This window comes from Lolium rigidum, chromosome 7, assembly GCF_022539505.1.
Source record: "Lolium rigidum isolate FL_2022 chromosome 7, APGP_CSIRO_Lrig_0.1, whole genome shotgun sequence".
NCBI lineage: Eukaryota > Viridiplantae > Streptophyta > Magnoliopsida > Poales > Poaceae > Lolium > Lolium rigidum.
The window spans coordinates 187,867,627-187,882,257 of record NC_061514.1 but is presented as its reverse complement, the minus strand read 5'-3'; the positions used below and the strand labels follow the sequence as shown (position 1 = coordinate 187,882,257).

The 14,631-nt window shown below is 44.1% G+C and overlaps 2 protein-coding genes across 2 annotated transcripts; one reads left to right on the top strand and one right to left on the bottom strand.

The window, feature by feature from the left end:
• Positions 1-6,585: 6,585 nt before the first annotated feature.
• On the top strand, positions 6,586-11,013 carry LOC124675680 (WPP domain-associated protein-like). The gene is made up of 5 exons (XM_047211756.1): positions 6,586-8,564; positions 8,642-8,768; positions 9,416-9,517; positions 9,826-9,923; positions 10,432-11,013. The coding sequence occupies exons 1-4, from the start codon at positions 6,595-6,597 to the stop codon at positions 9,907-9,909; spliced, it is 2,283 nt and encodes a 760-aa protein (XP_047067712.1). The 5' UTR covers positions 6,586-6,594; the 3' UTR covers positions 9,910-9,923; positions 10,432-11,013.
• Positions 11,014-11,603: 590 nt separating this feature from the next.
• On the bottom strand, positions 11,604-14,320 carry LOC124676514 (N-acetyl-D-glucosamine kinase-like). Its single transcript, XM_047212558.1, has 7 exons — positions 13,956-14,320; positions 13,701-13,848; positions 13,255-13,446; positions 12,909-13,037; positions 12,459-12,628; positions 12,136-12,266; positions 11,604-11,901 (listed from the first exon to the last, which is right to left on the bottom strand). Exons 1-7 carry the CDS (start codon positions 14,155-14,157, stop codon positions 11,818-11,820), a joined length of 1,056 nt encoding a protein of 351 aa, XP_047068514.1. The 5' UTR covers positions 14,158-14,320; the 3' UTR covers positions 11,604-11,817.
• Between the last annotated feature and the right edge of the window lie 311 nt (positions 14,321-14,631).

Below are 14,631 nucleotides of genomic sequence, written 5' to 3'. Positions count from 1 at the left end.
GATGTAGATGTCACTTCTTTAGGAGCCCACGATGCCGGTCGAACCCAAGGGAATAACGCGACGGGCTCTTCATGAATACATCCCCGGAGCGACTCCTCAATTGATTACTACGAGAACATCGCACAATCGGTCAACATAAGACCGCGCCCATCAACATGGACTAAAAAGGTGCCATGTGCCCTTTGCAAACAATGAGGTTGCCCGGTGAAGTCATCAGTACTTGACCAGACACCCTGGGTCTATATATAGCGCACACAACAACATCTCCTATCAAACAGTTACTGTTAAAGTGAAACTCGTGGTGTTGTCACACCTCACATGCTATCACACTCGACACTAATTACGTACAAAATGCCACCGCTAACTAATTTGCAAAAAATCTCTCACCGAACAGTTCCAACAAACTTGCCTTATCCTAACAAATTTGGCAGTAGTATCTCATCAGTAATGTCATTGCCTACTCGACAATACCCCGGAGGAGGGATCCTCATGGAGGGAGAAGAAGATGGGGCCAAAGGGCGGAGAGCCATCGGGATGGTGGTACGCGATTTACCCAGTTTTGGAACACGCTGCACGAGGGCAAGGCCTAGTGCTGCTTGTCTGAAATTATGTGGGTGCTTTCGCATTGCTACAATGAGTTGTGTTTGTCTCGTCTCTAGTTCGAGATTTGCCTCTAGGGCTCCCGGAATCCGGCTTATAAAGGTGCACAGATCTAGGGTTTCTATGAATAGTCCTACCCGGAATACAAGTAGCATCACTACGAAATATTATATTGCCGGGCACATCTCCACCTACTTCCTAACTTGTCGTACTGGATCCGGCTACCTTCATGGGCCTCCAAGGATCCGGCTACCTTCATGGGTCTCCATGAATCCGACTACCTTCATGGGCCTCCATGGATCCGGCTACCTTCGTAGGTCGGTTGGGATCCGGCTCCTTGTTCCTGGGTTAGGTATCTTCCATCTTGATCAACAACAACTGGGTCGTCCGGTGGGCCATATGTCATCACCACCATCTGTGGTCACCCGGGCTTGCTGGAATCGGACTATGTCGTTGGCATACCCATGAAGTATACCCACAACAAGTAATATACAATACAACAGAATTAGTTAACAACCTTATCTAATAAACTAGCATGTGGCTAACACGAGCACCCATTGCAATACCTCTCCCATTCTTGCCGAACCCCTCTGGCGTGCTTGCACTCAACCCCGCGCCACGCCGACCAGTGGCCACTGTTCGCTTGGTGGCGTTTGTTCTAATGTTGTCTTGCGGTTGTTGGATGTCATCTTGGTTTGAGTGGTCGGGTGTTTAGGCCTTGTATTGGGCTTGTAAGAATGTTCCTTCTATGAATGCAACGAAACACAAGCTATGCGTTTTCTCAAAATATTAATGGACTAGAAGGAATCCAATCGATGTGCCTTGAGCTCCATCTAAATCTTTCAACGTGAGTAAACTGTTCCAATAACTAGTTCTTTTATTATGTTATTATAAATGTTCTGTTTAGAATAATTTGGTATAGTTACCAAATTAAGTAGGTCATGTGTTCTATAATTTGGTTTATGATAATGTGTATGTGCGGGAGTGGTGTTTTGGAACATGGGTGCATATGCTTCCTATATTTTGAAATGCATCTTACACATGTTTTAAATTTCAAAAAAATTGAAACAAAAAAAAATCCGCAGGTACATCTTTACGTGCCACGCGCTTACAAAATTGTTTCATAAAAAATCGACTTATCATGTGACGTGTGTAAAAAAGACAAAATTCAGTGCTAAAAATAATGCTTTTCGCAAGATAAACTTTCTCCTTTTTACATAGATCACAAAAAATATTGGTTTTTCGTGAAACTTGACAAACATTCATATATTATGGAGATGTACATGTAGAATTTTTTGTTCAAATTTTTCGACATTTCAAAATATGATTTTTTGGTAGAGGAAGCATACGCACCCGGGAGCCGAATTGAATTTCCGTGTATGTGCTAGTTAGGTTACTATGAATGTTTGGTATACTGTAGATATCCATTTAGGTTACAGTGCATAAAAGCAACTTTCCTCAAAGGAACATGGGTCAGATGAACCACCACTAGTCACATAACCTCTTTATATAAAGCTTAAGGTATGCATGCTTATCTGCTAAGTAGTATCTTCCAAAGCATCTGCATTCTGCAGACGTCTTAAGAAGGAAAAAATGGGGTTTAGGGCATCTCCAACGGGCGGACGCATTTCGGACGTCCAAATTGTCCGCGCGCGCGTTAGTTTGCGTTGGCCCGCGGATGCCTTATTGGCCGGGACGACCGTTTGCATCGGGTATCTCCAGCGGTGCGGATACATTTCTTTAGCACAGACACCGTGAAAGTTGTTAATAGCGGTTTAACGTCCCCTCGAGGCCTGACGCCGGCGATTACCGGTTCCCGTGCGACGACGGTCATTCCCGCACGTGCCCAACAGATTGGCGCGTTTCACCGATGTTTCGCGCGTGCGGGAAACGACCTGCGCGCCAACGCTGTTTCCCGCCCAACCGTGGCTATATATGGTGGACACCGGTGGGGGTGACATGCACACCTCAATCTAAACCCTAGAATACATCCATGGCCAAGCAGAACCTTAGCTGGGATCAAGTTGTTCAGGTGTGCCACCAAGTCCACCCGGAGGAGGAGCGGCTAGCCGCCGACGCCTTTCAGGCCGAGCAGCTGGACCGGGAGGAGGCTGATCGAGGCGGCAGGGCGCACACTAGAGCGTTAGCGCCTGTTGGCGGGCAGGACGGAAATCGTCGATGCCAGGGCGGAGCTCCTCCGTTGCCTGCAACCCTACCCACGAACACCGTCATCCATGACATCGCCGACAACGACGAGGATGTACCCAGCCGCTTCGAGTGCGCCAGCGACAAGACCGCTCTGCTCGCATCGTTCGAGAGCCTACCTAGGGACGCCCAGTGCCGTCAGGCTTGGGCAACGGAGGAGGAAGCTCACAGCTATGCGATCGCCATGGCTCGGGCGTACATGTGCTCCGACCTGGATTCGGTCGCGCAGAGGGGACCAGATCCCGCGCGAGTCGAGCAGGAGAACCGCGAGCTGGCGGACACCATCGGCGCCAGGGACGATGCGGTGGCAGCGGCTAGGGATAGGTCCCGCTACCATACCCACATGGCGGTGGTGGAGGCGATGACGGCGGAGGATGCGGCGGTCGAGGCGGCGGCGAAGAGAGTCCAGCGGGACTCCTCTCTGGCCGAGGCCCTCGAACACCGCAGGCGGCAGGACGAGATGTCCGATCGCCGGTCTGCGCGGCGCAAGGAGTGCGCTAAGCTCCCGCGCTTCGGCGACGGTGCAGGCCCCTCCGACGGCCAGTAGTAGGCAGGGCGACTGCGAGTAACCCAGCCGTGGTAGGCCGCGCGATAGCGAGTAAGTACAGCCATTGTAGTTTTAGTTTTACGTTAACTCGACTAACCATCTCTGTAAAGATGGTTTTTTTGGCCAATCAATAGTAATGAAGGAATATTTTGCTTACCTACTGCCAAGCGGGCCCGGATGCAACCAACGCGGTCACTTTGCACGACCGTGCATCGTCCGTGGAGACGAAAGCTGCCGCATATTTGAACCGCGTTTACGTCGCTGCGGACGGCTGGGTCACTATGCGTCGCCCCGTTGGAGCAGGGTCCAGGCGCATTTTTCTTCCGCGCGGACGCACTAGTTGGAGATGCCCTTAGGTTCAGGTTTCAGCTTAACCCATGAAGTATGACAGAGAGAAGATCCCTGGCATGATCTTCACACACATGCTGAGTTGCTAAAACCATCTATAGCTCTATGCAGTTCCTTGTTTCACACAGTGCCACTGCATCTCCTGCTGTTAGTGATCTGTAAATGTTGTCTATGCAACTGGGAGAAAACTGTGACCAACTTACTTTTCCAACAGATTCAGGTGTTCTTTCTTTGTTTTCTTCTTCGAGGGGAACAGGTTCAGGTGTTCTGGGAGTTGAGTTTAGGCAACTTGTATCTTTCGGCTTCTGTTTTTGTAATTTTTCCAGGTTCTCATACATACCTTGTGAACATGCAACTTTAGGTGCATCCTTCATCCCCAGGTTTGTAAAGCCGCTTCTGATTGTTTTCTCTTTGTTTATTTGCATGAGGAGGTGAAAAAAAAATCCATACTTAACAAGAAGGAGCATTATTTTTCTTTAAAAAACTGAGTATACTGACTAAACCTTCATAATTTTGTTCGAGGAAAGGGGAGAAAAATGGATGCCTAATTCACATTAACATGCTTAGTCTTTAAGCTTTTTTTTCTTACAAAAAGGAACTAAGTCTGAAGTTGGAAGACGACCTTGGATACTCATCATAATAATAAAAAACACATGTTTCCTGTGCCCTGTTGTCTCAACTGCCCGCAGGAACATGCCAATCTCTAGATCTGTGAGCAAATTGATGGGCGATAGATCAGATCCAAATCAACTATTTTATTAAAGATGAGTTAAATGCACGATCTCTTCTAGTATGATGCCATTGCATATTGCTTGCCAAGTGGTGCTCAGCGTACACATGATCGTTTCTCACTGCACTCGATTATTCTGTGATGATGCACAATTTTGTTCTCATTTCTTTCCTTTCCGAGAAATAAGATGTTTTAGATTCATCTAAATTTAGATGTATCTTTAGAAAAATATAAGACGTCTTTTATTGTGGATCTAGAAGTAATGAATTTGATTTGATCCAATTAAACTAGGAGATTGAATAAGAAAATAAATTGTGGATTTACATCACATAATCACCCGTGCACGCTAATTACCCTCTTAGCTGCATAATTTACCGTTGCAATTTGTACGAAATGGTTAATGCAATTTACATCACCCCTGCGTTGTTTATTGCACCGTATACCACACGATCCGTATATTGTGTAGAAAACGTTTATTGTACGCGCAAGATCGCTAGTACGGAGTAGATAAGTAGATTATATACGCTTTTACTACTTGTCTCATCAAATGGAAGAAGATACGAAGCGTAAACAATGCTCGAACGGCCAAATTAATATTTCGCGGCAAGGAGAAGAGACCAAAAGCGAGAGGAAACCCCAACGGGAAAAGCCATGGGAACGGCCACCTGAAGCTCGCGATCCGGCCACCCCGCCGCATCTCCCTCGCCCCTGTCCCGCCGCATCAACCCGGTCCAGCTCAGCCACTCCCACCGACTCCTGGGCCCCGCCATGCACATCATTAATCCCCTGCACCAAATAGCTACAGCCCCACCCTCTAACCACCCCCGCCGTCCCGTGGGGCCTGCTTTCAATCGGACCCACACGTCAGTGGTGAAATACGCCCACGTGGCCTCCCCCCGCCCCCACCGTTGGTTCGTTACCATCCCGCGCCGTACGGCTCGCAGCGAGCGGTGACTTGTTCACAATCACAAGCAGCTGTGCCTGCCCCTGCCCGTGTGTGTCGTCTTCCTCCCGGCGATCGGACGCTGGTCCAACTCCAATCCACACAGGACACAGCCCCGTTTCACCGCTCACCCAGTTTCACCACCTCCACTTCTTCCGCTGCAAGCCTGCAACAACCACCTCAAGGTGCCCCTCTGAACCCTAGAGATATCATATCCTCCAGCGCCGGCCTGCCGCCGCTCACGGACAACCTTACCCCGGGCCGCGCCGGCCGAGCTGAGCGCCAACCCCCCATCTTCCATCGTCCATGCCGCGGATCCAGCCAGTAAGTGCTTCTCTGCCTCCGGTTAGTTATGCAGCTTTGTTACCGCTGTAACGTTTCGCGGCAAAGGCCTCTGCTCTGCTCTGCGTGGGATCAGACTGAATTTGCTTCGCTGACGCGATTCTCTGAGTGCCCCCGGCGGGGTTGTGCTTGTGGCTCCAGAAGCTTCGCGCCCGTTTTGTTTTAGGATTATATGGAGATTGAGGGAACTGAGCGACCCAATCCATTAAACACGCTGTTGTGCTCCTCTGCTGTTTCCTTTGACTACACACTACACTACTACTCCAATGCTAACATTCGGAAACATTTGTTGAGTAGGTTGCAGCTTTGGAGAAAATCATCATAAGCCTAAAGTTGGAGCAAGGTGTTAAGTGCTGATTATTCCCTCATTCTCTTCTCTTGTTTCTTTGGTACCTACGCTACCACTTTAGTTCAGTACTACTACTCGTACAACCTAGAAAATGCCAAGGCCATACTACTAAGTGCTGCACATCCTGTAACGCACCATACTTTTCTCTCAACTTATATTATTTGCACACATGGCCACCACATGTCACTGATCCTTAATTCTGCTAGGGTAAAACATAGCAAACGCCTGTCTTTTGCTTAGGTTTAGGTCACCATGAGCCAAACTTTTCTACTCCAGTTGGACAGGTTTCTACAACAACCAAAGTGTAGAATTATCCTACAACTAATTGTTTGTGTGCTGCATTCTAAAATGGTATCATGTACTGCCTGTTCCCAGTTTTCAAGGGAGGTGGATCGCTCCTGGTACTATTTTATTCAAATTTTCTGAAATTCATTTTTTTAGTACGGAGTATGTAATTTACCTTCAGATCACATTTTTCAGGTAATTCTCAAATCATAACATGCAAAATGCTGCAGGTGTTTGATGAACCAATGGACCCATTTCCTGGTAGATTGACTGTACCAGAGACCACTAGCCAATCACCATGTACAGCTCAGAATGGTCTCCCCTTACTCAGTTGGCCTTCTCTTGAAACACAGCCTTCTGTAGGCGAGCTCAACGAAGGACCTACCAAGTTCGAAGATTCAGCAGCGGCACCACCGTCGGTGTTGTTGTCCTGCAATTGCAGCTGTGATATCGGAAGCAACTTTGAGGCGTTTGCAACTGTAATGTCGCGGCTACATCAACACCTTCTGGATGCAAATGTTGAAATTGATTACACACAGTACTTGGATTTGATGAAGCTGGAAGTCGATCAACAGCTTAATAAGCTCAAGGAGGACACGGTGCTCTTGAAAAGCTATAGCTTGGTCCATGATACTGATGCAAATGTTTCGTGCCCTATGGTATGTCGTCATGGAAAGGTAATGGAGATAGATGAGGGGTTCAGTGACCTAAAGCTACTGTTGATAGTGGTGTTCCGGCAAATTAAGGAGATGCTGAGCCTGTTCAATGCTTCAGTTCACGAGCTTCGGTGGGAGCATGAGTTGCAATTAGAGGTCACCGGCATTATGATTGGGGACTGCATCAGGGGACTTGAGGATGAGCTAGAGAGGAAGTTTTATGAACAAAGCTCTGTTGTCAACAGTCTTAGAAAGAACTGGAATGAGACTGTGCTTCAGTGTGGTGCAATCCGTGAAGAACTAATTTCTATATCAGATATGATATTACCTTCAGACGATGAATCACATTATTCCCGCAGTGAAAATGAAAATTTAGGTACCAGGAGTAACAGATGGAAATACAATGTCTCCAGAAAGAAAACAGGGGAGGAGCACTCTCCATCTTCCACTCTGGAAAGGAAGAACTCTGCAACACAGAGATCTATAAGTCCCAGAGAAGTAATTTCTGAAAAGTCTGACTTTCGGCATCTGAAGGGTATGGCTAGGGAAGAAATCATAAACTACTTCAGATCCGAGATTAGTAAATTAAAGAGGTTGCATGAAATGTATTTACAAGATAAAACGGAAGAGCTGTTCAAATTCAAACGAGAGAAGGCATCATTAGATCTTAAGCATGATGTAGAATTTGAGCCTCTAAGAAAGAAAGTTCCTGATATCATTTCAAAGGTTGACCAAATCATTTCGAATGCCATAAAGGTGCCTCAAGTTTACAGCACCAGCGAGGCGCTTGAGGAAAATAGCAGATTGAATAATAAAGTTGATTCACTATACCGTGAAAACCAGCACCTTAGCGGTTTGCTTGCAGAAAAGATGAAGGATATTAAGGAATTGTCGTGCCAGATATCTGATGCTAGCAGGAAAATATCGCTTCAATTGTCACTTGAAGAAAAACTTATGAGACAAGTCCGTATCTTTGAAGGAGACTATGAGGATCTATATGTTGAAAGCACTATTAGAGATGAAGTATACCAAACTGTTACAAGAAAATTTGTTGAGGACTGCAGGACCAGCATGCAGGATGCCTCACGGAATTCTCAAGCAGAATTGTCCTCACTTGAAGCCAAACTCTCAGAAAAGGAGGAGGCATTGTGTTTAGCTAATGAAGAAAATCAGAAGTTAAGAGAAATGTTATTGTTATTAGAAAAGGAGAATTATATAAAAAACAATCAGGAACATCCGGAGTTAACCAAGCAAGAGAGCGAGGAAATGGTACTCCGTGATATCGAGATGGAGCCTCATGTATCACCAAGAAGATCATTCGAGAGTTCTGAGCAGAGTATGGAGGATAAGGAGCTCACCAAACTGAGTCAGACTTTAGAGATTGCCTCAACTGCCTTGCAGGAAGTTGAAACCAAAAAAATGGACTACAGTGTGTTTCTAGGTAAAAATGAACACATAGTGCAACTAGATTTCATTATGGTATCTATTATGGATTTATCAAAAGAATTTGTGGAGATTGAACAGAAAATGTCAGGGGATACCAACGGAAACGAGAAAAGGTATATGCACCTATCTTCTGAATATAATACATGCTGTTGATTGTCACACAAATTGATATTGGTATTGTTGAATTCAGGTCGGATAATCTGAGTGATCAATGCAACCATGTGGTACAACGGGCAATAGTACTAACAAAGAAGGGCCTCTCGTATAAGCAAATGCTAAACACAAGACGCATAGAGATTCGAAAAGCTGAGGCTGAGGTATTTCTCTTCTAATCATATCTAATGTTGCTTAGTTTTAAACAAGGGATCGATCTTTTGTATTGGTCATGTACTCTTATGTCAAGAAGTTTCTAGCTCATAAAGGTAATTCTTATCCCCGTGAAGAGAAGGCACTTCTTATGTCTGGTTATATAATCACGTACTCGGTGAATTCTCTCAATTGGATGCATGAATACATGCAAGAAGATTTTGTGCAAGATGTTCATCGATTTGTCAAATAAACTAGTGTTTTTGTTAGCTCGGTCGAGTTATTTTGATCACTTGTGAGCCCCATTCATTAGTTTGATTCAGTAATTTCATTATTATTTGTGCATCTGGAGGTAATATTAATAGATGGTTACATAAGCATGTTCATTCTGTAATTGTTCAAGAGGGTTCACAATGATTTGACAAATAAGTTCATTGGCAACATTCATGTGAGTCTATTTTTGGAGAACATGCTAGCGTGTAAGTGATCACTCTGGTGCTATGAATCCATTTGAATTCGATTTGGACACATTGCAAGTTATTTGTTTGAGTCCTCTCGAAAAAAAGTTATTTGTTTGAGCATGTTATTTTAACTGCAAAATCACATATATACTAAATTCATCTTATAACCTCTTCAAGTGTTTTCCCATTTGATTCAGGTTGACATTTTGGAAAACAAGGTTAGTGCACTATTAAGTCTTGTGCAAAAGATATATGTGACTCTCGAGCATTATTCTCCTGTCTTTCAGCAGCATCCTGGGGTAAGTATACCTTGTGGCCAATTGCTAACTTTCTCATCTTTCCTGGTTCTGTAGTCATTAAATTTCTTCTCCTTGATCATTGTTATTTCGGTACATGCAAATTACTTTGAATAAATGTGTTGCTAAATTTGACACTTTCTGTGGTCATTGCATATTTTTGCCTACTATAAGTGAAAGTTCAAAATAAGTGGTTTCTTTTAATAGTGACATGCTTCGATACTTGTATGTATGTCCAATATGATGACAGATCAGTAGTATTTAGTACTCAGAAGGAAGAATTTTACTCATAGTTAATGCCATGTGTGCAGTTACTGGATGCTTTCTTGAAGACATGCAAGCTTGTTGCAGGTCTACGATGTAAACAAAAAGATGACTTACAAGATGCAACATAAGTTAGAGCTTCTAGGTGAGATAACATTTCTTATCTAGCACTAATGGATATGTTCAATTTGTAAATTTCATCAGTGAACAGTCCAACAGAATTGATTAGATTTCTTTGGAACTATCTTATGATTACTTTTAGGTACTCTGTATTCATATTACTCACTCCGTCCCAAAGAGGATGTCGAATGTATCTATATTTAGAGAAATCTGCGACATCTTTTTTGGGATGGAGGGAGTGCATTGTATGTTGTCAACTGCTTATATGGGAAAATTATTGTTGTTAACCGTAACCAGCTAGCATATTCTCTAATCTCTATCAGTATGAAGGAGCAACATGTTACTGTAGGTTTGGCTAGTCACCTCAAAATCCCCACACTGCGATACTGTTTGAATAGAGAATGTATCATTAGTGCCTTACAAACTGCATCTCTAAATATATTCACTATTACGTTTCCATCTCAACTGGTTATTTTGTATGAAGGCATTTAATTATTGCTGCTTATCATTGATATACGTTTGGGATTTTGCAGATAGCGTAGGTTCTAAGTATAGGCGAGAGAGGTTTAAGAGGTGCTAGAAAGCTATTGATGTTATGATGGAGAAAAAATAATCCCATTAAGAGCCTCTGGCCTTGACTATGAAAATCGACAGTCATTATGAAGCTGTGTGGGTCTATCAGGGAGAATTTTGAAACCTTGGGTTACGGATAGAAGTTAGGTGCCGCTGCACGTATATTTCTGATTTCTATATGCATATGGCTATACAAAATGTAATTAATTGGTTCAGTTGTTTCGTGGCTGGTCACTCCGCACAAGGTATATTCACATGTTGTATTGTGTATGTATAAGTGAATATTAAATAGCACTCTAATGTACAAGTTACGACATGTCAATGTGATGGTATTCTTTTTCCGGCAATTTGTGTATACAACTATACATGATGTTGCTCTTGTACTAGCCATATATCGTGTATTCCGTAATAAGAACTCCTAACATCGAGATCTCATAGATGCTGTATAGTTTAGTTATTTCTGTCATTTCTATTATGAAATGTTTTGGTTTTAATATTGGTCATAATAATTATATATGTAACATATGTATTATCAACGACGATATTTGAGGAAGCAACCTTTTCAAGAGCAATACTTGTATTTCAAATATAAAAGCAACATGTATCAAGCTGTGCAATTGTTGGTCATGATTGAAGTACTTTTTATTTATTTCAAAGTTGTTGAAGCTACATGGTTAACTTGTATCCGAGCAGTGCGTGGATGGTTGATTGATATGACTGTTGTGGACTTGTGATCATTATTTCGATGTTTGCTTGAGCAATACTAGTTGACTGCATGCCTGCATCTGAGGTAAGTGCCTGCTTTGTCTTATTTCTTCACTTTGAAGTACCTATTTGTCTCCTCAAGTATCCTATTGCATTTGTTGTTAGAATAACTTTTGGCTACTGACCTTCGGACGACTGTTGAAAGGAGCGCCCTTCAATTATCATTTTTGTTCTTCATTCCACTGTTATCATATAAACTTTATATTTCTATGTACTTGTCAGTTGTCACTGCATGGACTTTGCTTCAGCAACAGTTGACTTAAACTGAGTTAAGTTATGTTGGTATGCTTATTGCTGATTTGTGAAGTATATACATCTTTGGGTACGTGTCCTACTGCTGATTGAAATTTTCATTCGGAGCAAGATCTCACATAAGCATCTTCATTTTGTTTATTGCACAAACTTACAGCTAAACTAGTATTCTTTCTTTCCTTTTCACATATTTTTGATATAAACCTTCTTCTTAGACATTACCGCATATCCAAAACAACTTGCTAAAACAAATGCAAAACACTACTAGGCGATTGTGATACAAACATAATTTTACATGAATGTGGTATGAGATTCAAGAGCTGGACGCTCTAAACAACAGGCCTAAGATCGCCATCTGGTTCACTTGCTATAGCATTCCATGCTAGTAATGCAGCACCAACAGCTGGTTCGACCTGCAGGGAAATAAACATAGATTCAATGAAAATTATTTTGGACATTTGTCGTAGGATCTGATATATTCCTTCCTGATGTCGATACCATTTCTTTTACTATATTAAACATTTTTTAGCTAATTTTTAACTTTGTTCCTGATGCAACTAAAATCTTGTCTGAAATATTTTTTCGCATCAATCTCTTAATTAAAGGCATTATGGTCTGAAAAAAAGTTCAATGATAGTTCTGTTCACCTCGGGGTGTATCGGATAGGCCCCTGGATAAGTCTTGGTAACACAATCTATCACTTCCTTTCCAATGTCCCACTTCTTGTTTGCCTCAAGAACCTTACCAACCAGAACCAGTGGAAATAGATCTTTTCCATCTGCAAAATCAGAAGGTCAAAAACATCTTGAGATTTTTGTTCACGAGGTAAGCGAATACAGACAATTCAGAGGTTCTATTTTTTTGTGAGCACCCCAAATTATTTTCCGTCTGTAATTTTTATCTGAAAGTGCCATGTATGTTTGTGCAAGGACTGTTATGTATGTCATTCAGAAAGAAGTTCCATGTTCACCTTCCCCACTCAGCGCAAGTCTCTGCACCACAGCCTTAACACTGGAAGCTAGTTCACCAACTGAATTGTGCAAGATCTTGTTTGCTACTTCGTCGCCGGCTTCGGCAGATTCTACCACAACAGGGAGAATATCAGCAATGCGCGCCCAAGATTGGTCTTCATATGTCCAGCTGTTATGAGAAGAATGAACAGGTAAGTAAACGTTGCAGTTTTCATAGTAGCGCATTATTTGCAGTATTTCATTCTGTGCTCTTCAATCCTAGTTATCTATATGGTTCAGCACTTCAGCTCACGTAATGTCAGAAGATGGATATTCACTTCTTCGACAACGAGAAGATGGATATTCATATATGGTGTAGGTTTGGTAACCGAACTCTTTAAGTGCTAAATAATTTATAGACTTTCATGTGAAGTAAAATCAAACAAATTTCACGAGCCGAAAGGCTTTACCCTATCAGTTCGTCTGGTGACGCGAGGCCGAGGAAGTCGAGGATATTGTTTGTGAGCATTGTTTCAGGACCACGGCCATCATAGGCCCTTACAACTGCTGTCAATGCCTGTGCAGAAATCCCATATCCGCTGCACATATATTGGAAGTTTGGAACACAACCAGATAACAGAATCAGTAGTTGCTTCTTAACTAATTTACCCCACTTCAAAGATAGGATGGAAGTCAAAGATACATCAGAATTACTAGCACGTAATACCTCCTTTATTTCATAACATCTGCTGCGCGTGCATAGTTGCATACTGAGTAGTTCAAGGTACAGTACAAGTAAAGAGGTGAGTGTCTAACCTGCCCCAGTCACCAAGCACTGGCCCTGCACCAGCTGCCCGGGCTTCCCTTCCGTCATTGGCGAAGCCATAGGCTATGGTCCCTGTCCCTGCGATGAGCACGCAGCCGTGGAGCTTTCCCATGGTGCCGCTCGCCAGCGCTGCCACAGCGTCGTTCTCGACGAACAGCGTGACATGGCTCGGAAAAATCTCCCTAGAACAAACGTTAATTTCGAGAGCCTTAGGGAACTCAACAGTCGACTTAATAGGGTTGTCGAACCCGGTGAAGTAAAAGTGCTGGTGTCAACTTTTAAGCAGCAGTGTGCCAGTGTTCGATCATTTGTAGCAATCCAAGGAAAGAGAAAATAATTGGATTTCTACAAGTAAGCTTCAGTGGAATAATCATGGAACGGGGTTCCTCTGATTCAGCTTCCTTGTGGTTTTCACTGCCAAGTAAGAGGTATGCACCTGAGCCAGCCCAGCATTCTGTGCTGGTCAATGGGGTGGTTGACACCGGCTACGGCCAAGCAGACCGCGGACACGTTGGACCGTCTCCGGCGAGCCTTGAGCAGCGCCTGCGCCATCACTCGCTCCAGCGTCTCCCTCGCCCTGTCCTCTGCTCAACCCAAAACAACGGCAACGCCGTGATCGGTGCCTGGGACTTGTTCGAAATCGAATCTCAGTGCTCGTGTGATTCTTGCGTGGCTGGTGGGTATAACGTACCTCCTACGGAGTTCTGGTTGGAGCATCCTGCGATGGCGCGGGAGAGGACGGGAAGAGGGTCGGCGAAGGGCATGGCAGCCGGGATGCAGACGCAGACGGTGTTGCTGGCGCCTCCGTCGACGCCCAGCACGACACTGCACCCCGTGCGTGGGCTCTGGCAATCTTCCATCTGCCATATCTCCCTCGCCGTGTACCTCTGCATCCTCCTCTTCCTTGCTTGCTTGCTCACCCTAGACTGACAGACAAAGGTATCTTCTCCTCTCTCACCCTACGACCAGATGCTGTTAGCTCGATTGGTGAGTGCAGCTTTGTTATTATACATATATATATGTAGAGGTAGTGGGTGCACTAACAAGTCGCATCTAATGGCGACATGTTTCGTTGAGGAGAAAAGGACGGGGAGCTAGAGGAGGAAGACGAAGGTGACGCATGGAAACGAAATTGCAAGGGCGGCTGGACGTCCTGTACGCACGCGCGTCCAATGGCGCGACGGCCGAGTTGTTTAGCTACGCCGGAGGTACTCACGCCCTTCATTTTAGTAATCCACGTGCCTTCTGTCATTTGCTGCCCAAGTTACTGTTTGTTACTGACAGCAGTGGTATATAATTCTGGACACCTACATATATACTTACTGCAAGATCTTTTTTGTTGTTTGTAAACCTATTGACAGGTGCGT